The sequence below is a fragment of the Pantherophis guttatus genome, chromosome 2 (assembly GCF_059756535.1).
Source record: "Pantherophis guttatus breed Tessera chromosome 2, ASM5975653v1, whole genome shotgun sequence".
NCBI classification, from domain to species: domain Eukaryota; kingdom Metazoa; phylum Chordata; class Lepidosauria; order Squamata; family Colubridae; genus Pantherophis; species Pantherophis guttatus.
The window spans coordinates 262,774,992-262,797,601 of NC_142064.1; the positions used below are offsets into that span (position 1 = coordinate 262,774,992).

General features: G+C 42.2%; 1 protein-coding gene across 1 annotated transcript; it reads left to right on the forward strand.

The window, feature by feature from the left end:
* The first annotated feature begins 657 nt into the window (after positions 1–657).
* LOC117657645 (uncharacterized) lies at positions 658–22,179 on the forward strand. Its single transcript, XM_034405767.3, has 4 exons — positions 658–908; positions 3,865–3,973; positions 6,605–7,611; positions 20,300–22,179. The coding sequence occupies exons 1-4, from the start codon at positions 846–848 to the stop codon at positions 21,623–21,625; spliced, it is 2,505 nt and encodes an 834-aa protein (XP_034261658.2). The 5' UTR covers positions 658–845; the 3' UTR covers positions 21,626–22,179.
* The last annotated feature ends 431 nt before the right edge of the window (positions 22,180–22,610 follow it).

The following is a 22,610-nucleotide window of genomic DNA, read 5'->3' on the forward strand; positions in this document are numbered from 1 at the left end:
CTATTGCAATGTTGTTTGTGATCCACTTTGTGAATTAGAGCAGAGGTCTTCAAACTTGGCAGCTTTAAGACTTGTGGACTTCAACTCCCAGAATTCTCCAGCCAGCATAGTTTGAAGTCCACAAGTCTTAAAGCTGCAAAGTTTGAAGACCTCTGAATTAGAGCAACAGGCAACTTCTAAAATAAATAAGCTCCTGGAAGAAAGCTCTGTTTGTGTGCATGCTAAAATAATTAATTAATTAAATAAATAAATATTGGAATACATGGCATTGGTAATTTCCCATTGATTTATTTGTCTGTTTGTTTGTTTAAATTGGGCTTCTTCAACTGTAGAATTCTAGGCCTTTTTTCCATCTGTGGTTGTCAGGGTATGAATAACTCCCAAGATTATATACTAATATTGGCTGGGAAGTTATGTTGCAGTAATTCCCAATTTGCTTTGTTTGACTTTCCTTTAGAGAAGCACGTGAACGCAAACAGCGAATCATGTCTCTGTAACTTGGTCAACAGGTCATGGTTAAAATGAGCTTTTTCTGTGAATTGTAAACCCTGTTTCATCTGGAAGAGCGTGCTTTTATAAATTATTTTCCAGACAAGGAGTAGAGGAAACAATGCAGGATGGCGTTAGAAGCCATGTGGAAAGAAAACCAGTGGCAGAAGGAAGACAAAGGAAGTGGCTCCATTGGAAGGCTTCTGACTGGAGCAAATCCAGAAGAATCTGAGAAGGAATCAGAGGTGCGGCTGGAGCAAAGGGGTGAAAGTCATTGGCGGGAGTTCCTGGAAGCCAGTCAGAGCCTGAATGGAAACAGCCCCAGCGGCCTCAGCTTCAATCAGAGGAAGCTTTTAATGTCCTGCAGAGCTCACTCCAGGGGTGAAATGCTCCTGGTTCGGACCGGGTTGCCTGATCCGGTAGCAATGGCGGCGGGTGGTTCGGAAAACCGGTAGCAAAAATCTCTGCGCCCCCCCCCATGCCCAGCTGAGCCGCACAATCATCAGAGGCTTTTTTTTTAACTTTTAAAAGCATTTTTTCTACAACCTCTTCAGCTGAAAAAATGCTTTTAAAAGTTTTTTAAAAAGCCTCTGATGATCGCACGGTTCAGCTGGGATCTTCAGAGGCTTTTAAAAGGATTTTTTCTACAACCTCTTAAGGTTGTAGAAAAAATCCTTTTAAAAGCATCTGACAATCCCAGCTGGGTTGCCTGATTGTCAGAGGCTTTTAAAAGCATTTTTTTTTCTGCAACCTCTTAAGGTTGTAGAAAAAATACTTTTAAAAGTAAAAAAAAAAAAAAAAAGTTGCCCCCGCCCACCCAGTCACATTAACCCCCCCCCAAGCCATGCCCACAGAACTGGTAATAACAAATTTTACATTTCACCACTGGCTCACTCTCAAGGGAGGCCAGAGCCAGGCAGGGGCTGAGTGAAAAGATGGTGTCCCAAAGCTTGCTGGATCTCAGGGGAAACCCTCCAGAGCTTGGAGTCTTCTGTGGGAATGAAGGAGGGGGCTTTGTATAAGGAAGAGGGACCGGATTGGAAGAGGAAGTATTGCCATTCTTGGGAATTCTGGTGCCAGAATGACAAGGGACCTCAAAAGGTAATTGGGTAAAACATGTTTTCGGCAGATTCCAACAGCAGCAGGAAATACAAGACGTAGATCAGGAGGGCAGGTCAGTGAATGGCCTTCCTAAGGTGCAGGTAGTCCTCAACAACAGTTCATTTAGTGACCGTTCAGAGTTACAACAGCACTAAACAGTGACTTATAGCCATTTTTCATATTTAACGACCATTGCAGCATCCCCGATCACATGATCAAAATTCAGATGCAGGCAACTGACTCGTATTTATGATGGTTGTAGTGTCCTAGGGTTGTGTGATTCCCTTTTACGACAAGCAAAGTCAATAGGGAAGCCTCACGTTAAGATTCACTTAACGACCATGTTACTAACTTGACAACTGCAGAGATTCTCTTAACAACTGTGGCAAGAAAGGTCGTAAAATGGGGCAAAATTCATTTATCAACTGTCTGGCTTAGCGAAAGAAACATTGGGCTCAGTTGTGGTTGTAAGTTGAGGACTACATGTATTATTGGGGTAGTAATTCCCCTGTTTGTTATTTTCCTGATAATGTTGGGATTGATGGAAGTCCACAGCCTGGAGGAGGACACAAGTTGCCCATCCCAATTCTAGATTCTGGTACAGGCCACTTGGTCCTCATACTGTTGTGGCCCGTCAGTGGCCTGTGCAGCTAGTAGCTGATTCCGACAGTGAGGAGGCTGGTGTGGTGCTGCGCCAGCAGCCTGTGCAGCTGGCACTCAAGTCGGACAATGAGGAGGTTGGAGAAGATGTGGTGCCAGAGGCAGGGATTCAGCCAGGGCCTTCAGAACCTCCAGAAGCTCCCTTAAGTGAAGAGGACGAAGAGGAGGAGCCTCTTCGCAATGCACAGGCGCGCAGAGCTGCCAAAAGGCAGGAGTGGCTCCTCAGGAGGAGGTCTCCTCGGGAGTAAGGGCTAATTTGGTCCTTTTGGGGCCCCTTAGGCCCCTTAGTTTGGGGCTAATTGGCCACTCCCTTAGGCTATTTAAGGAAGGACGACTGAGGCAATTTGCAGGGAACAACTTCATTCACTCTCCTTTGTGTCTTGATCTTGGTTCTCTTATCAGTTTCCTGCAAATTGCTTCTGGGCTTTCTGCCAACCATAGTAAGATTACGATTATTTATTCTTTGGATTCTTGTAGGCTGTTAAGAAAGTTAATTAACAGCCTTTGTTTGAAAAAGACTGATTTAATTTAGTAAACTAAGGTTTGTACAGACTTTGTGTGTGCTGCGTTCTTTGGGGTCCGTAGCTGGGGCAGAACACGTACTGAAGTCTTTTTCATGGAGAAGCCAGATTGGGCTTCCCAGATGGGATGCCCAAGAATGGGGAGCAGGAATAAATGCACCTGGGAACATGATACAAATCTCTCCCATGGGGCCATTTTGAAGGAACTACTCAACCTACGACCACAATTGAGCCCAAAATTTCTGTTGCTAAGTAAGACGGCTGTTACATGAGTTTTTCCCCTTTTATGACCTTTCTTGCCACAGTTGAATCACTGCCGCTGTTAAGCAACAGGGTTGTTAAGTGAATCTGGTTTCCCTGTTGACTTCGCTTGTCAGACGGTCACAAACCGTGATCTCCTGACACTGGGACACACTGAAACCGTCATAAATACATGCCCAATTGCCAAGCATCCGAATTTTGATCACGAGACCACAGGGATGCTGCTACGGTCATAAGTGTGAAAAATGGTCATCGGCCATTTTTTTTCAGGGCTGTTGGAACTTCGAACTGTTACTAAATGAATGGTTGTAAGTCAAGGCTTACCTGTAACTACCAAAGGATGGTATGAATGTCTGACAGAAATATTGGATGATACCACTCAAATTCCGTCTATCTTCATTCAACAATGTTTTGCTTCAGGCCCATGATATGCTGTGTTGAATTCGTGTAGGGCTTGGCATTATGTAGCTGTAAACATGACAAAGACAGACAGTTCAGTTAAGTATTTAAGGCACCAGGCTGGAATTTGGGAGATTGTGAGTTCTAGTCTTGCCATTGGCATGAAGCCAACTGGGCCTCTCAGCCCAAGGAAGAAGAAAGCCGGGGCAAACCCCTTCTAAAGTCTTGCTAAAAAAAACTGCAAGGGCTTAATCTGGCAGTTGCCTGGAGTCAACACATGCACATGCAAAAGCTTGACAAAAATTATTTCCTTTTCATAAATCATGCATGATTAATTATGAGAGCATTGTATTAAAGAATGCTGTCACTGTATGATTTGAACTGGGGACTTGGTATAGTTATGTGTATTTTGCTTTCATATTTATTTTTATAGCAAGTCCAGGTACTTTTCTCCAACTTGGAAAAGGATGCGGGAGAATCAAAGAAGATGCAGCCACCTGGCAAAACTCATCAAGAAGGAAACAGAAAGACCGCCGTTTCCAGTAAGTCTTCTTGGATTTCTCGTGTTATCTTAATGTAAAATTAGGACAGCTGCAGGAAGGGATAGAGGTAAAGAAACCCAATGAGTTTTTTAAACACATCATACAGGTAGTCCTCAATTTACGACCGAAATTTACACTGCTGAAACATTTGTTCAGTGAACATTTTACAATTTTTCTTGCCGCTGTTGGTTAAGTGAATCATTGCCATTGTTAATTCAGTAACGTGGTTGTTAAGTGAATCGGGCTTCCCCATTGACAGAAGGTCGCAGAAGGGGATCGCATGACCCTGGGACACTGCAACCATAAATCAATATGAACCAGTTGCCAAGTGTCTGAATTGTGATCACGTGACTACAAGGATGTTGCGATGGTTGTAAGTGTGAAAAACGGTCGTAAGTCGCTTTTTTCAGTGCTGTTGTAACTTTGAACAGTCATTAAATGAATTGTTGTAAATTGAGCACTACCTGTAATTCTTACCTAATAAGGTATTTGTAACTTGCCTCAATTTTACACGTAACAGAAAATAAGCATTCTATTTTCTCCTTTTACCAGGCCTGCAGTGGCACCATTACAATGTGGCTAGGTGGGTATGCATTATGGGGGATGGAACATGAGTTAGCTGGGATCTTGTATTTTGTAACTGATCAGTAGGAGAAGAAGTGGTGGGGGTGGCAGCAACAACTTACAGGACCAATCTGTAACCTTCTTTGTTGCTTCCCCATTGACTTTCTTTGTGGGAAACCAGCAGGGAAGGTCCCAAATGATGATCACATGACTACCAGACTCTATAACATTTGTGAACTGGTTGCCAAGTGCCTGGATTACAATCACGTGAACCCGAGCTTGCTAGGATAGCTGGAACATCAGTTATCAGTTATTACGGACTTTCTATCTGAGGCAGCAGTGCCTCAGACAGAAAGTCCATACAGAGAGTGGTAAGGACAGCCGAGAAGATTATAGGAAACTCGCTTCCTATCATTGAGGATACGTCTTATAAACGCTATGTGCTTAGCACTCAAAGCATTGTTAGAAACCCCACACACCCACTTCATGGTCTGTTTCTGTTGCTCCCCTCTGGGAGGAGGTTTCGAAATGTTTCTAGCAGGACTATCAGATTCTGTAACAGTTTTGCTCCCTATGCCATCGGTCTGGTAAACTTGCAAGGTTCATTTTTCTCGCCATGTACATGTATACATCCAAATTTGGCTGTGTGTTTCTCTGTGTCATATAATATATGTGGGTATATGCATAATATTTATTTAATTATTTTATCATGTTTATGTAGTGTATATTGGAGGTGGTGACACTTTGAGAGCTGTATGCAATGAAATTTGCCAATTAGCGTACATTCAAAGTGACAATAAAATTATTCTAAGTTCCCTCGTTCAGTGCCATTGTAATTTTGAACAGCCAGAACATATGTGGTCATTAACTACCTGTATGAGTGCCCTCTTCTACTTTATTTTAAGGTTAGGCAATGTTTTCTCCCACTGTTAACAAAAGATCAATTACAGGTAATCCTCGACTTACAACAGTTTACTCAGTGCTTCTTCAAAGTTACAAGCAGCACTGAAAAAAGTGATTTATGACCGTTTTTCACAGTTACGACCTTTGTAGCATCCCCCTGGTCACGTGATCAAAATTCGGACCCTTGGCAACTGGTTCATATTTATGATGGTTGCATAACAGTGTCCCTGGGTCATGGGATCCCCTTTTGCGACCTCCTGACCAGCTGATCTGTCCCCATCCACACACACACACAAACACAGCCAGCCGAGGGTTAAGGAAACACTTTGGCACACACCAACTTATCTCCAACTTGGCAGCGATTTACACACCGTCTGCCAAGTGCGTTTATTTCCACAAAACAGAAAGATAAGATACTTAGCGTACAAAAAGTCCAAGCAGAATAATATTTCTCTCAGCAGTTCCGGACGAGGCTTTAGTGACTATCCAAGGTTAGTTTTGTTCGTCACAGGGATCACTGGCCACCACCCTCTATTATATAGTCTCTGTGGTCACTGGTCCAGTGACTCAGTTCTAATCCCTAGCACGCCTCCTGAGCTGCTGCAATCGTTTATCACGCCTTCGGAGGCGTGCGTCCAGGAATGATGTTTCTCCTCCACTCTCATCCGAGCCACCTGTCTCCCTGCTAATCTCCTCTCCCTCGGCCGGCACCTGAGACAGTGCCAGAGGGGAGGGGCCTGGAGAGGGAGGCCTGGCTGACTCCTCTTCCTCATGCTCGGAGCTTTCTTCCTCCGATGGGACAGGCTCAGAGGGCGGGGCCACAACACCAGCAAAGTCAATGGGGAAGACGGATTCACTTAACAACCTTGTTACAAGCTTAACAACTACAATGATTCACTTAACATCTGTGGCCAGAAAGGTCGTAACATGGAGCCAAACTCACTTAACAAATGTCTCACTTAACAACAGAAATGTTGGGCTCAAGTGTGGTCATAAGTCAAGGACCACCAGTACAGTTGTGGGCAATATTAAATTAAACATCTCGATCAATTATAATGTTAGTATAATAAAAGCAGTTCTGATCAAAACAGGGAAAAGTTTCCCTATTTTCTTTTTTTTTTTTTTTAATAATGCTATCCCTCCCCCCCCCCCTCTACAAATCAGGTATCGGACAAGGGAAGGCAACATTGGCAAGAAGTAATGAGTTGAAGAGTTTGGGTCATTTGGAACTCCATGAAGCTCTACAGGAGAAAGCCCAAATTAATTGTTTTCGATTTCATGAGAAGGAAGAGACACCTGGACATCGGCAGAGAGGCAAAGCTAATTTGGACTGTAAATTAAGCCTGGTAGGAAAGCAGTCCCTATTTTGGGAGGAAGGAAACAGTGGTTTGGATGAAAACGCCATTCAGCAGGGGATTAGGCAGATCTTTGATCTCCTTGAGAATCCCAGAAGGCCAGTGATGCCGAAGCCCCACAGATGCTCCTATTGTGGGAAAAACACAAGCTGCAGATCGCAGCTGATTATGCACGAGAGGATCCACACTGGAGAAAAACCATACAGGTGCTCCGAGTGTGGCAAAAGCTTTGGTCGAAACAGCTCTCTGGTGGTTCACCGAAGGACCCACACGGGAGAAAAGCCATACAAGTGCTCTGAGTGTGGGAAGGTCTTTCGCTGCAGCTCCAACCTTTTTATCCATAAGAGGACCCACACCGGAGAGAAACCCTATCAGTGCTGTCGGTGCGGCAAAAGGTTTGGCGAGCACACCACCCTCGTGATTCATAAGAGGACTCACACGGGAGAGAAACCGTTTGAATGTCTGGAATGCGGGAAAAGCTTCAATACTAGTTCAAATCTTACGAGTCATGTGAAGTTGCACACAGGAGAGAAACCCCACAAATGTTTGCAGTGTGGGAAAAGTTTCAGTCGGAATTCCAACCTGGTGATACACCAGAGGACTCACACGGGAGAGAAACCGTACGAGTGTCCCGATTGTGGGAAAGGTTTCACAACTAGCTCAAATCTAATAAGTCATGTCAGTTTACACACGGGCGAGAAGCCGTTCAGATGCCCAAACTGTAGTCAGCGTTTCAGCCACAACTCCACTCTTATTAAACACAAGAGGACTCATACAGGAGAAAAGACCATCAGCATTCTGATTGCAAGAAAAACTTGATGATCTCTCTGGGGAACTTCCAAGAGTTCACCAGGATGCAAACCATTGTTTGTTTCCAGCTTGCCTGGGTTACTTTCAGCCAAAGAGACAACTTTATTAAACACAAGAGACTCAACCAGAAGAAATGCTGAGTGCAAAAATCAATGAATCAATAAGTGAAAATTAGGATTTCAACAAGAATTGATTGAAAGTAAAGTAAGAATCTGAAAATAACAATGCAGAATAAAGATATTCCTAAGGCATCAAAACTATTCTTATTTAATCCAATTTAATATATTATAGAAAGATACAGTAGATGTCCTGGTGGCACAGTGGTTAGAATGCAGTATTGCAGGCTAACTCTGCCCACCGTCTGGAATTTGATCTCGACAGGCTCAAGGTTGACTTAGCCATCTTTCCAAGGTTTGTAAAATGACCCAGATTGTTGGGGGCAATATGCTGACATTATAAACTACCCAGAGAGTGCTGTAAATCACTATGGGGTGGTATATACTGTGTTTTCCCAAAAGTAAGACCGGGTCTTATATTAATTTTTGCTCAAAAAGACGCATTAGGGCTTATTTTCTGTTTAGGTCTTATTTGGGGGAAAATACGGTACTAAATGCATCCATTTGGCTGACAACCTTAACTGGGGCTTATTTGGGAGGTAGGGCTTATATTACGAGCATCCTGAAAAATCATGCTAGGACTTATTTTCCGGTTGGGTCTTATTTTCGGGGAAACAGGGTAAATCTAAGTGCTTTGCTATACACAGAAGGAACAAGTGATAAGTTTGTTCTAGTTGCAGCCAAAGCTATAAGCAGGGATTGTGACTAATTAAATGCAACAGAAACTTTTGGGGAGGAAATACAACATAATCAGTTGGAGAGCTGTGAGCGATCTCCAAATCATCCAGTCCAGGGGTCTCCAAACTTGGCAACTTAAAGACTTGTGTACTTCAACTCCCAGGATTCCCCAGCATGGGTGACTGAGGAATTCTGGGCATTGAAGTCCACAAGTCTTAAGGTTGCCATGTTTGGAGACCCCTGATCTAAACTAAAGGGGGTTCTTTCAAGGCAGAAAGGATACTGCTTCAGTAGTTTTGTTCAGAACATGAAAAAAATACAGAGCGTGAATTTGGAGCGGCTGATCTGCTGAAAAACAGCAAGATTGTGGGAATGATAGAATGTGTTGTGAACATGACAGGAACTGAGTGCAAACGATGCTTGTTTTGGACAGAAGCCATTGAAATTCAAGAAATGAGTAACAAAAGTCTAGAGTTAGCCCTCTTTCACCAACCGTTTGAAGTTAAGGTTGCTGAATGAGGAGATTTATGGCCATTGCTCATACTTGTGACTGTTAGAGCATCCCATTGTCACATGATAGCAATTTGTAGTTTTCACTGCCTGCTTCCGACAAGCAGAATCAGTGGAATAGTAAGCGGGAAATGTAAGTCAGTCATGGGCTATCATACTTAACACCTGGTGGTGATTCGCTTAACAAACATGCCTTCAACTGAGGTGAATCACAAGTTGGTGTGCTCACGTGAGATTTCACCATACAACTGCATTGCTTACTGATGGAATTGTTGGTTGCCGTTGTGGATGGTGACCAAGGACTTCCTGTATTATATTTGCAATATAGTTGTGGGATTTTTTTTTTTGCCAAGAAAGTAGCACAACAATAAAGAGAAATGGCCAAAATATTTTCAGCAGCCATCCAACTTTATTCCAATCCTACTTTATTTTTATACCATTTTTATTAGTTCTACTTCAATTTACCCACTCTAAAGTCATCCTTTAGATTATTTATACATTAAATGAAATGTGTATAGCCTCCCCACCACTCAGTTTACCAAAAGCAATGGTAGGCAGTATATAACCATCAGATTGAAAATCACAAACATATAAATGACATCTATAAATATGTAAAAATTTATATTAAGAAATAAGTAATATAAAAACAACTATATAACCTCCTAGGCTAGAGATGGCGAACCTTTTCGGCTCTGAGTACCCAAACTGGAACTCATTGGCTTCCAGCCTGCAAACTAGTGACCTCCAAGTGTTTTGCCCAAGCAGCCTAGGAATTCTCAAGGCTGAAATCTTAGTAAATCTGGAAACTGGGAAGGCGGCTCTAGTGAGCAGGGAGCATAATAGACAGAGAGGAGGATAGTGTCTGCTATCTAAGTGTCATTGGAAACAACGTGGGAGACACTTCCAAGTTTTGTCCCATATTATTCTATTAATAATATGAAGATGACAGGCTGTTAATTATTTAGGGCTGCGCCCCAAAACAAGAACTTCATGAACTTTTAGGAGCCAGGAAGCACCCAGCTAATCTGATGAAGCTAGAGCTCGGACGATCTAGCTATTGCTGACGCTCTATGGTTAGGCCATAAGCGCGCCTGGATAGTGGCAAATAAGAGTAGAAAGCTCCTGTAGCTGAACAGAAAGGAATTGAGACCATAGAGTCGCGGATGGTTAGAGAGACTATGGCAAGGCGAAGCGCCGAGGAACCTCGTCTTCCGGCCTCCTAACGGGGGGGGGGAGCGGTGGCGGCTGGGCTTTCTCCCGGGTCGAAGCGGCCGCTGGAAGGTGAGTGGAGGGCAGGTGGGCGGAGAGGCCGGGAGCAAGTCGGGCTCTTCGGTTCGCTCCACGTTGTAGCAGCAGATCAACAACTACGCGGAAATACGTCTCCTCCTGCACATCCCCCCCCCACCCGCCCAATTTTATCCCCCCGCCCAGAGCTTCACCTTCCAAGTTGCCTGCAAGTTTCTGTTGCTGGGGAGATTCCAACCACACCGTCGCTGTAGGGTCGATTCCGGGTGTTTTTTATGATCCTCTTGTTCTGCTTGCAAGGGAGGAAGTTCACGGGCAACACCGGCGCTTCAAAGCTTGCAGAGGCTTCGCCGTCTCAGGATCAGAATAGAGCTGGAAGGGACCCTGGAGGTCTTCTAGTCCAGCCCCGGACTCTCAAGCAGGAGATCCTATAATACCATTTCAGGCAAGTGACTGTCCAGCCTCTCCTTTATAAACCTCCAGCGATGAAACACCCACAACTTCTTTTTTTAAAGAAATAAATTATATTATACAATTTTCTTCTTTTTTCCATTACAATTTCATCTTTGCAACCGCTCTGTACCGGTATATATCCACAGTTTTTTACACATTTATATGCTAATATATATACATTATATATTTATCATTTCTAACTATTTTTTTACCTCTTACATTTTTGTTACATTTTACCATAATATACTAATATATATATATTATTTATTTATTTATTTATTGGTTCGATTTATATGCCGCCCTTTTCCGGAGACTCAGGGTGGCTTACAATGCGTTAAGCAATAGCCTTCTTACTTTTGTATATACCTGCTTAGTAGGGCTTTCGCCCCCCCCAAGCGGTGTTCTTTTTTATACAAAGTCAGCTTATTGCCCCCACAAACCTGGTTCTCATTTTACCTACCTCGAAAGGATGGAAGGCTGAGTCAACCTTGAGCCTGGTGAGATTTGAACTTGCAGTAATTGCAGGCAGCTGGTGTTACTTAACAGTGCTTTAGTCTGCTATACCACCAAGGCTCTTCTATAATAAATCTATAATAAATAGTCTTCTACCTATACTTATTTCTCATTTCTAATTCTTTCAATCTTAATTTTCTAATCTCTGCATCTACTATCTAACCATTTGTACCATACATCCCAAATTACACAGTATTCTGTTTCACCTTTGTCCTTAATTTCCATTGTCAGCCTGTCCATCTCAGCACAAGCTAGTATCTTCTTTATTATCATTTACTCAGAGGGTATATTTACATTTTTCCAACTTTGAGCATATACAATTCTGGCTGCCGTTATATTAAATATTGGGTTGTTTTATTATATTTCCCTGTTAATATACCTAGTAGGAACAATTCCGGCTTTAATTCTATTTGCTGTTTTAGCATTTCCTCTAGCCACTGTTTTATCCTTATCCAATATTTTTGTGCCAGTGGGCATGTCCACCACATGTGGTTATATGTTCCCAATGTTTGTTTACATTTCCAGCATTCCGATGATCTATGTGGGAACATTTTTGCTAATCTTGCTGGTGGTGGGTGCCATCTGTAGAACATTTTATAAATATTTTCTCTATGTTGCCGATATTGTTAATTTGTAATTTTTCCCCATAATTTTCTCCAATTATCCAATTCTATAGTATAACCGAAAATTTTTGCCCATGTTATCATTGTTTCCTTTACCGTTTCTTCCTCCATTTTAAACCTCAATAAGTAATTGTACAGTTTTTTTATCAACTTTTCATCTCTCCCCTGTAGTATTCTATCCAATTCTTGTGCCTTCCTTATAGAATCAATAGTTTTCCTGGAAAACTTTTCCGCATCTTTCTTATATCTCATCTGAATTTGCATAAAGGGCCACCAATCCAACTCAATTCCTTGATTTTTTAATTCCTGTTTTGTTTTTAACTTTATTTTTTTAAAAAAAATCTGTATTAATTATTTACAAATAAAAAAACATATGTAATTATCAAACAGATATGAGTTATATATAGATACACAACACAACACATAAAGACAGCCACATATAAGGACTAACCGGGGGTCGTATTGATCCCCCAGATACCTATTCATAGTTACATCCTGGTAAATCTTTTTGTTCAGAGAACATTGATTATTTTAAATAACAAACGCTATCTGATTATGACTAAGTATATATGTAATACTATATTGTTTACTCTAAGATTGTCCTCTTCTTTAGCCATATATACCAGCATTCCCAGTTACTGTAGTATATGGATTCTTTTTTCTCTCTTAGGATATACGTTAATTTGTCCAATTCGGCACAATTCAATATCTTATTTATTATAAGTTGATCTGATGGTGTATTTGCGTTTTTCCATTGCTGGGCAAGTGCCATTCTCGCTGCTGTTGTAATATGGATGAATAGGTGCCAATCTTGCTTGCCCACGTCTTTTAATTTGATTCCGAGTAAGTAAGAATCTGGAATTAGGGGGAAACTTGCACCTGTTATCTTGTTCAACCATTTTTGAATCTTTTCCCAATATTATGTGCTTCATAATGTTCTAGAACAGTGATGGCTAATCTTTTTGCCGTCGTGTGCCAAAAGTGGAAGAACACGGGGGGGTCACACACATGCGTGCCCACATCCATAATTCAATGAGCCCCAGCCCCGCACATGCACATGGTACCCCTCCCCGTGCTCCCCCCACTTTTGGCATGTGATAGCACGGTGGACCTGGTAGGCCTGTTTTTCACTTTCCACAAGCTCCAGAGGCATTCTAGGAACCTGGGGAGGGCGAAAACCACCTTCCCCACCCTCTGGAGGCCCTCTGGAGGCTGGAAACAGCTCATTTCCTGACTTCGGTGGGACCAGAAAGCCTTAAAATCAGATGGCCAGCACGCGCATGCACACGAGCTGAGCTAGGACAATACTCGCGTGCCCACAGATATGGCTCCACGTGCCACCTGTGGCACACGTGCCATAGGTTCGCCATCACGGTTCTAGAACATTCATAATGATTCTCATATTGTTTCTCAACTGTCTTTTTGGTAGAAAGCCATGTATAATTTCATTTAATATTCTTTTAAATCTTTCTGAAATTATAGAGGCAAATATTTTGTAATCCACATTTAATAATGGTATTGGCCTATAATTTTTTATCTGTTGGTGATCTGTGTCCTCTTTGAGATTTATGTGATTTATGCTTCTGACCAAGATTTATGTAATTTGACCTCTATTAGTGCTTCATTATATGTTTATGTTTATGTTTATGTTTATGTTTATGTTTATTGGACTTCTATACCACCCTTTTCCCGGAGGACTCAGGGGGGTGTACAGCCATATTAAAACACATAAATTTACAAAATTTAAAACAATTTAAAATCGAATATATAAAAATTTGGCCCACAGATTAAAACAAACATACACCCATTATAAAATTCATATTAGGCCTTTTGTTGGAACAAAAGGGTCTTCAGGACGCAGAGAAAGGTACGCAGGTCGGGGATGAGATGAACCTCTAGGGGCAGCTCATTCCAGAGGGCTGGTGCCCCCACAGAGAAGGCTCTCCCCCTGGGTGTCGCCAGTCGGCATTGTTTGGCTGACGGCACCCTGAGGAGCCCCTCTCTGGGGGAGCGTATTGGCCGGTGGGAGGCTATTGCTGGCAGAAGGTGGTTTCGTATATACTCCGGTCCTAAGCCATGGAGCGCTTTAAAGGTGGTGACCAACACCTTGAATCGCACCCGGAAGACCACCGGGAGCCAGTATATACCTCCAACAATAAGGTTTCCAGCGGTTCTTGTATGATTTTGTATAGTTCTGCAGAGAGTCCATCTGGACCGGGGGTTTTGTTATTTTTTTGTTTCTTAATTACTTCGGTTATTATTGTTATTATAACAATAACATTATTGTTATTCTTTTATTTAACATCATTCTCATTGTATCAGATATTTTAGTTAGGCCCACTTTTTCTAAATATTGTTTGGTAATGTCTTCTGATATGTTTTCTTGGTTATATAGATTCCTAAAGAATTCCTGAATTATATTCTTTTTATCTTATATTCTGGTGATGGAGGATTCCTTTCTAGTCCTGCAATGGGTGTATAATTTTTTTCACTTTTTCCTTTTTTAGTTTATAACAGGGTGGATTTGATTTAAATCAAGTTGATTTAAATCACGATTTAAATCATGATTTAAATCACTAGTAAAAAGGCTTGATTTAAATCAACTCGATTTAAATCATAATTTTTAAAGAGCAACTGCCATCTCTGTCCCTCAGTGGCTTTCCTGTGACCTGCTGTTGACTCACCGAGAGTCCCAATATTGCAGAATATACAGCCTCATGCTACATAAGTAAGTTCCATTTCATGCTGAATAAACTAAATTATTAATGTATCTTAAATAGAAACTATCTTTAGATAGATTTTTTACTCCAAAAGCATTTTATTAAAATGAATTTGATAAAAATAAAAAATCCTATTTAAATAAAAAAATCCGATTTAAATCAAAAAATCTGATTTTTTTTTATTTTTTTAAAAAAATCATTGATTTTTATCCACCCTGGTTTATAAGCTAACCATCTCCCCAGCTTATTTTCACATTAAAAAAAAAATATTTCACCATTTTGACTTTTTGTGCCATTTCCTCTTGTAACATTAAATTTAATTTGTGCTTTATAAGGTCCCTTTTATCTTTTCTTTTTTTGGGGGGTGTTCTTTCTGTAGGTCTAATTCCAATTTTTTTAAGTTCATCCTGTAATATATTTTGCTGTTGTTTCTTTTTCTTATTTCTCCTTGCCATGTAGGATATTGTTAATCCTCGAATGTATGCTTTTGCCGTATCCCACATGTTTTGCAATGATGTTTCTTCTTTATTTTTCTTGAAAAATAGTTTCATTTCATTTTCCACCATTTGTATATACTCCTTATCTTTTAGAATGTTTTGATTCATTGTCCATCTCTGCCTCTTCTTCTGTCCTCTCCATATCACTTTTATCAGATTGTGGTCTTCCCATGTATTTGTTGCTATATCTACCTCTTGGGTGTCCCTTCTCATCCATACCATGTCTATCCTTGACCATGATTGGTGTGTATTTGAGTAGAATGTGTATTGATTGTTCTTTAAATTTACCATATTTTTCAGAGTATAAGACACACCTTTTTCCCCCCTAAAAGGGGGTGAAAATTTAGGTGCGTCTTATACACCGAATGTAGCCCCGCCCACCCACTGGCCTCTGCCTCCCAGCAGTTTACCCTCCTTGCAGCATGCAGCCAGAAGAAACAGCTCGTTTCAGCTTCAGCACAGCCTAATTAGCACAAGTTGATTGGATCGCCCTCCCGACTCTCAGCTGTTTTGCTCTCAGCTGTTTGCCCGGGCTTCTGCTGCTTGCTACAAGGAGGTAAATTGCTGGGCGCAGATTTTTTTTTTCTTGTGTTAATCAAGCTACGCTGAAAACGAAAATGAAAGTAAAGCAGGCTATCGACCATGGTATCATGCTGCGCCGGCTGGAGGGGTTGGGAATGGGAGGCACCGTGCTACGGTGGCTCTCCTCCTATCTCTCCGACCGGTCGCAGTCCGTGTTGGCTGGGGGGCAGAGGTCGACCTCGAGGCACCTTGTTTGTGGGGTGCCGCAAGGGTCGGTCCTCTGGCCTCTCCTGTTCAACATTTATGTGAAGCCGCTGGGTGAGATCATCCATGGATTTGGGGTGCGGTGCCATCTGTACACTGATGACACTCAGCTGTACATCTCCACCCCAGACCACCCCAATGATGCCCTTGAAGTGATGTCCCGGTGCCTGGAGGCCGTGCGGGTCTGGATGGGGAGGAACAGGCTCCGACTCAACCCCTCCAAGACTGAGTAGCTATGGCTGCCGGCGTCCTGATATAGCCAGCTGGTGCCATCGCTGGCTATTGGGGGCGAGTCATTGGTCCCCACGGAGAGGGCTCGTAACTTGGGCGTCCTCCTGGATGCACGGCTGTCTTTAGGAGAGCATATGACGGCCATGGCCAGAGGGGCTTTTTATCAGGTTCGTCTGATACGCCAGTTGTGTCCCTTTCTGGATCGGGACTCCTTATGCACGGTCACTCGCCCTCGTCACCTCTTGCCTGGACTACTGCAATGCTCTCTACATGGGGCTCCTCTTGAGGAGCACCCGGAGGCTCCAACTGGTCCAGAATGCAGCCGCATGGATAATTATGGGGGCGACATGGTGCTCCCATGTAACACCTCTCCTGCGTGAGCTGCACTGGCTTCCGATGGTCTTCCGGGTGCACTTCAAGGTATTGGTTCTCATCTTTAAAGCGCTCCATGGCTTAGGGCCCGGGTATTTACGAGACCACCTTCTGCCACCGATAACCTCCCACCGGCCAATGCGCTTCCACAGAGAGGGTCTCCTCAGGGTGCCGTCGGTCAAGCAATGTCGACTGATGACCCCCAGGGGGAGAGCCTTCTCTGTGGGGGCACCCGCCCTCTGGAACGAGCTACCCCCAGGAATACAATGTGATCCCGGACCTCCGTACTTTCTGCCGAGCTTTGAAGACTTTCTTATTTCAGCAAGCCGGGCTGGCTTAAAATTTTAATTGGGTTATTTTATGGGTAAAGGGTTTTAAAATTGGGGAAGCCAAACTGATTTAATTCTGTTTTAACTTATTTTAATTTTTATATTGTATGTATTTTAATCTTGGCTGTTCACCACCCTGAGTCCTTCGGGAGAAGGGAGGTATACAAATTTAATTAATAAATAAAATAAATAAATAAATAAATTTTGGAACCTCAGGAAAAACACTGCCCTTTCCATTTCTAAAAAAACAATTGCCTCTTCCAGCTCCCTATTGGCCAGGGTGAATATTTGTTCCACGATTTCCATCTTGTTTTCTGTTTGTTCTGCTTTTATTTCTACCGTTTGTATTCTCTGTTGGTTTTTGGTTATTGTTCATTGGATCTTCCCTATTTTGTCGTCCATCTTTCGGATCTCCCCCTTCACCTCTCCCATCTCATTATTTATCTCATGATTTCTCGATATCGTCTCCTGTGTCTTTGCCATGGTTTCCTGTATCGTCAGTAACATTGTCTGCAGACTTTGCATATTCTGCATCGAACTTGATTTCTCCACGCCGAGCATACTGTCTATTGAGGGTTGACCTGACGGAGACAGTGCTGCTGATGCTGAGGTCAATGATGCTTTCTTCCCTATTTTTGTAATCATTGCTGTACTTGTCATCTTCAAAAATCTAACAGTATTTTTCCACAATAGCACACAGTAATTACTAATTCCCTTTGGGGTCTCCTCACTTTCTCTGCTATGGTTGTTCCGTACTTCTTGTTATATTATTCTATAATGCTGTTATAATGATATTTGTATGTATTAATTCAAATTCAAATCTTTATTGTCAGTGCACAACATATGTAAAATGAGATTGGTTTTCTTTCTACAAGGGGAACTCTGTTCTTGCAAAGGTGCCATGACTTTAACTCTTGAAGCTCCTCGCCGGAAGTGTTTTCTTGGATGGCATGAGTCCCTGCCTCTGTGGTGGGCTTTCACCGCAGCCCTTGGACCTGGAACTCTGATTGGGAGCACTTGGCGCATCTCTCTCTTGCATCGCCTATCGAGGAAACGGACCTCCATCCCAGACCGCCGTGCCTGCCAAGCGGGCCCTTCGTCCCCACGCAGGCTGCAAGCCGCTGGGGGGCTGCATGGAGATGCGTGAGGGGGGCTCTTCTTTTCTTGCGAAGCCGCACTACGTGGACCAGCCATCGGGATGGACATCCCACCCAGGGTTTTCTGCTCAGGAGTGTGCCAACTTTCCTTGCCCATTGAAGCGTTCCTCCCTTCCCCTTCCGTTGGGCTGATGGGAACTGGTCAAGGTTCCAGATGATCCTAAAAGAAAGACGCTGGGTCCTTGAAATCGGGCCTGCGCATGGCGGAGGCAGCCAAAGGGGAGAGCAATCTGACACATACCCACTCACCCGTCTCCACGCAGCCCCCAGTGATGGGAGTTGTGGAAATAGGTGGCTGTAGTTTCCTTTCAAACCTGCAGTAAAACAAGTTCAGGTGATCTGCCAGTTATTGATTTCCTTCAGCCTGGGAAGGAGGTTTGCTGTAACCGGTGATATTTTTACGAGTTTTCCACATGTTTGCTGGTTCATTTCTTGAGAACTGATTCTTTAGCTTTTCAAAGTAGCTTCTTTTTGCTGCACTTATCTCCCTTGTTGTTCTGGCCTGATTGTACAGCATTTTATCACCTTTTCTGTAGGCTTCCTCTTTGGAATGACGTAGCTACTTAAGTTTAGCTCTGTTGCTTTCCTAGCCATTGTGACCAGGGAAACACGCTGTAAAAGAAAACTTTATTGGAAGTTCAAGAAGTTTGTTTGATGGGCCCCATTTGGGCATTATCACTTAGGGGTGTACTCACTTTTGTTGCCAGCGATTTAGACATTAATGGCTGTGTATTGCATTATTTTGAAGGGACAGCGCATTTACATTGTTATACAACTGTATACTCACTACTTTACATTTTAACCAAGTGTCGTTTTTGTAGACAGAAAATATACATGGATTTTCTACATACATACATATGGTACACATAGATGGAGGGATGTGTTTCTGTCTATTTTGTGAATATATGTGTATCTTTCTTCCTATCCTCAATATTTCCAGGTATCTATATGATTATAATAATTTGCAATGCTGACAATCTGTGATTTCCACGAGTCAACAATAGAATTTCATGATTGTGTGAAGATTTGAACTTAGTCTTTTATGTGTCATAGTGAATGGCAGTGGCTAATCTACTGTATTTTCTGGCATATAAGACAACTGGGCGTATAAGATGACCCCCGACTTTTCCTGTTAAAATATAGGGTTTGGGCTATACTCACCGTATAAGACTACCCCTCTTCCAACGCACACCAAATAAAAATTAAAAAACATCAACTGGCTCACCCACAATGTAAAAGCAGCTGTGCTAGACCCAAAATGGCCCCTGCAACAAGCAGGAACCTCACACAGCCACAAAAAGCCCAAAAAAACAACTTTCACACTTTACACACACAAAATTCCACATACAGCTTTGTGAGATTTTGTGTGTTTGTGTAGTTAGAGTGAAACACTACAGAAACATACTAAATCTCAGAAAACTGCACAAATATTATTTTATTTTATTTTATTTTATTTTTATTTTTATATGAAAGCTAAATGTAAAACTTCCTAAACTTTAAATGGCTAGGTCTAAAAAAGAACAACTAAAAAAACCCCCAATTAACTATTTTTTTTAAAGCTCCCAAAGGGGAAAAAAACTTACCCAATAGAACAGGGGTCTCCAACCTTGGCAACTTTAAGACTTGTAGACTTCAACTCCCAGAATTCCTCAGCCAGCTTTGCTTTGCTGGCTGAGGAATTCTGGGAGTTGAAGTCCATAACTCCCTGCCTGCTTAATTGCAGGCAGGGAGGTGCTTACTGATGGAATGGATTCAGGCAAGGGAAGCAAGGCAAGCGTTGCGACTAGCAGCTGAGGTAAGCAAGCTGGAGGGGGAAAACTTTTTTCCTTTGACATGGCTCTGGCAATCCCAGCTGAGTTGCCTGATTAGCAGGCAATCAGCTGGGATCGCCAGAGCCATTTAAGGCTCGTCAGAGCCTTTTGGGCTGGTCTGCCTGGTTACAGGAGAATGACACCCGGCATATAAGACGACCCCCAACTTTTGAGAAGATTTTCATGTGTTAAAAAGTCGTCATATATGCTGGAAAATACGGTACTTTTTTTCTTGTTTTCACATCTTGCAACCATATTATAAAGAGTAATTAAGGTATGTCTTTTATGTGAATCTTATAGGCAAAGGGAATGCCAAGAGGAGCCTTCTGGACAGCAGAGAATAAGAAGGAGCTTTAAAAAGGAAAGCGAATCCGGAACATCTGGTAAACAATGTCTTTTCCCTTTCCTCCAGAATACCACAAAACACTTCTCCTTCCCCAGCCATTAAAAGACAAGAGAGAAAAAAAATAGGAAAAGAGTTTTGCGCCAATAAACAATTATTATATGTGGAACTCAAGAAAACATTATATGAAAAATAAAGGTGGAACATTTCCAGATTCAGAAAAAGAGGAAATATCTAGAAGTCTGTGGGGAGGAAGCACTCATTCCAGACAATAATGCAGGGTCACCCTGTGAGGAAACAAACAGCTTGAACCATTCCAGAAGAGATCACAAATATTTTTGAGCACCTCAAGAATCTAAGAGTATCAGTGGTGGAAAAGTTCCACAGATATGCATATAGTAGGAAAAACACAGATTGCAAAGTAGAGCTGATTATGCATCAGAGGATCCACACGGGTGAAAAACCATACAAATGCCCTGAATGTGGCAAAGTCTTTCGCTACACTTCCCAACTTATTGAGCATAAAAGAACCCATACTGGAGAAAAGCCCTACCAGTGCTCACAGTGTGCCAAACAGTTTAGTAAGCATGCTAACCTGGTGAGACATAAGAAGACTCACACTGGGGAGAAACCTTTTGATTGTCCTAATTGTGGGAAAAGTTTCACTCAGAATTCTGACCTGGTAAAACACCAGAGGATTCACACAGGAGAGAAACCATATGAGTGTCCACATTGTGGGAAAAGTTTCAGTTACAACTCTTACTTGATGATACACAAGAGGACACACACTGGAGAGAAACCATATAAGTGTCCAGAGTGTGGGAAAAGTTTCACTCGGAATTCCAACCTGGTGATGCACCAGAGTACTCACGCTGGGGAGAAGCAATATGAGTGTTTGGATTGTGGGAAAAGTTTCAGTCGGAATTCTAGCTTTGTGAAACACCAGAGAACTCACACAGGAGAGAAACAATATGAGTGTTCGGATTGTGGGAAAAGTTTCAGTCGGAATTCTAGCTTTGTGAAACACCAGAGAACTCACACAGGAGAGAAACAATATGAGTGTTCGGATTGTGGGAAAAGTTTCAGTCGGAATTCTAGCTTTGTGAAACACCAGAGAACTCACACAGGAGAGAAACCATATGAGTGTCTATACTGTGGGAAAGCTTTCCGTTGGAATTTTTATCTAGTGATACACCAGAGGACTCACACAGGAGAGAAACCATATGAGTGTCCAGTTTGTGGGAAAAGTTTCAATCAACATTGTAACCTTGTGCAACACCAAAGTACTCACACAGGAGAAAAGCCGTATGAGTGTCCAGATTGTGGGAAAGTGTTCAGTTGGAATTCTGACCTGGTGAAACACCAGAGGACTCACACAGGAGACAAACCTTATGAGTGTCCAGATTGTGGGAAAAGCTTTAGTCGTAATTCCTACTTGTTTATACACCAGAGAACTCACACTGGGGAGAAACCGTATGAGTGTCCAGATTGTGGAAAAAGTTTCAGTAATAAATCTAACCTTCTGAAACACCAGAGGACTCACACAGGAGAGAAACCATATGAGTGTCCAGATTGTGGGAAAGCTTTCAGTTGGAATTCTGACCTGGTGAGACACCAGAGGATTCACACAGGATGAATTCCTGGATTGTGGGAAAAGTTTCAGTTGGACTTCCTACCTGATGGAATAATAGGGAACAAATGTTCCAACTGTCAGAAAGCTTTCGCAACTAGGTCTAATTAATAAGTCATGTCTGTTTACACACAGATCAGAAGCCATTCAGATGCCCAAACTGTGGTCAGTGTTTCGGTCACAATTCTACTATTATTAAAGAAAAAAGGACTCATACAGGAGAAAAACCATCACCATTCTGATTGGAAGGAAAGCTTGATGGGATCTTACAAAACTTTCAAGAGTTCGCAAGGATATACATTGCTTGTTTTCAGCTTGCTGGATTATTTTCTGCCAAAAATCCAAGTTTATTTACACATGAGAGATTCAACTGGAAGAAATGCTCAGACACAAGAGGATTTGCTTGCAAAAATCAGTGAATTAGGAGTTGAACAAGAGTTTTCTGAACGCATAGTAAGAAACTAAATATAATTATGTATAATTAGAATATTCCTAAAGCATCAAACCGTTCTTATTGTATCCAGTTTGATATATTAAATAAAAGGAGTCCTGGAGGCGTAGTGGTTAGAATGTACTATTGCAGAGACGGTAACCATTCCAAGATACTGGTAGTCCTTGAGTTACAACCATTCATTTAATGACCATTCAAAGTTACAACGTCACTGAAAAAAGTGAGTTATGACCCTTTTTCATACTTAGGACCATTGCAGCATCAACATTCAGATGCTTGGCAACTGATGGTTGCAATGTCCTGGGGTCATGGAATCCCCTTTTGTGACCTTCCGGCAAGCCAAATCAATGGGGAAGTCAGATTCACTTAACAGCTGTGTTACTAATTTAACAGCTGCAGTGATTCCGTTAACAAATATGGCAAGAAAGGTTGTAAAAGGGGCAAAACTCACTTAACAACTGTCTCGCTTAGCAACAGAAATTTTGGGCTGTGTCGAGGATTCTTGAATTTTATTTCTCATCTCATAGCACAGCTCAGTTG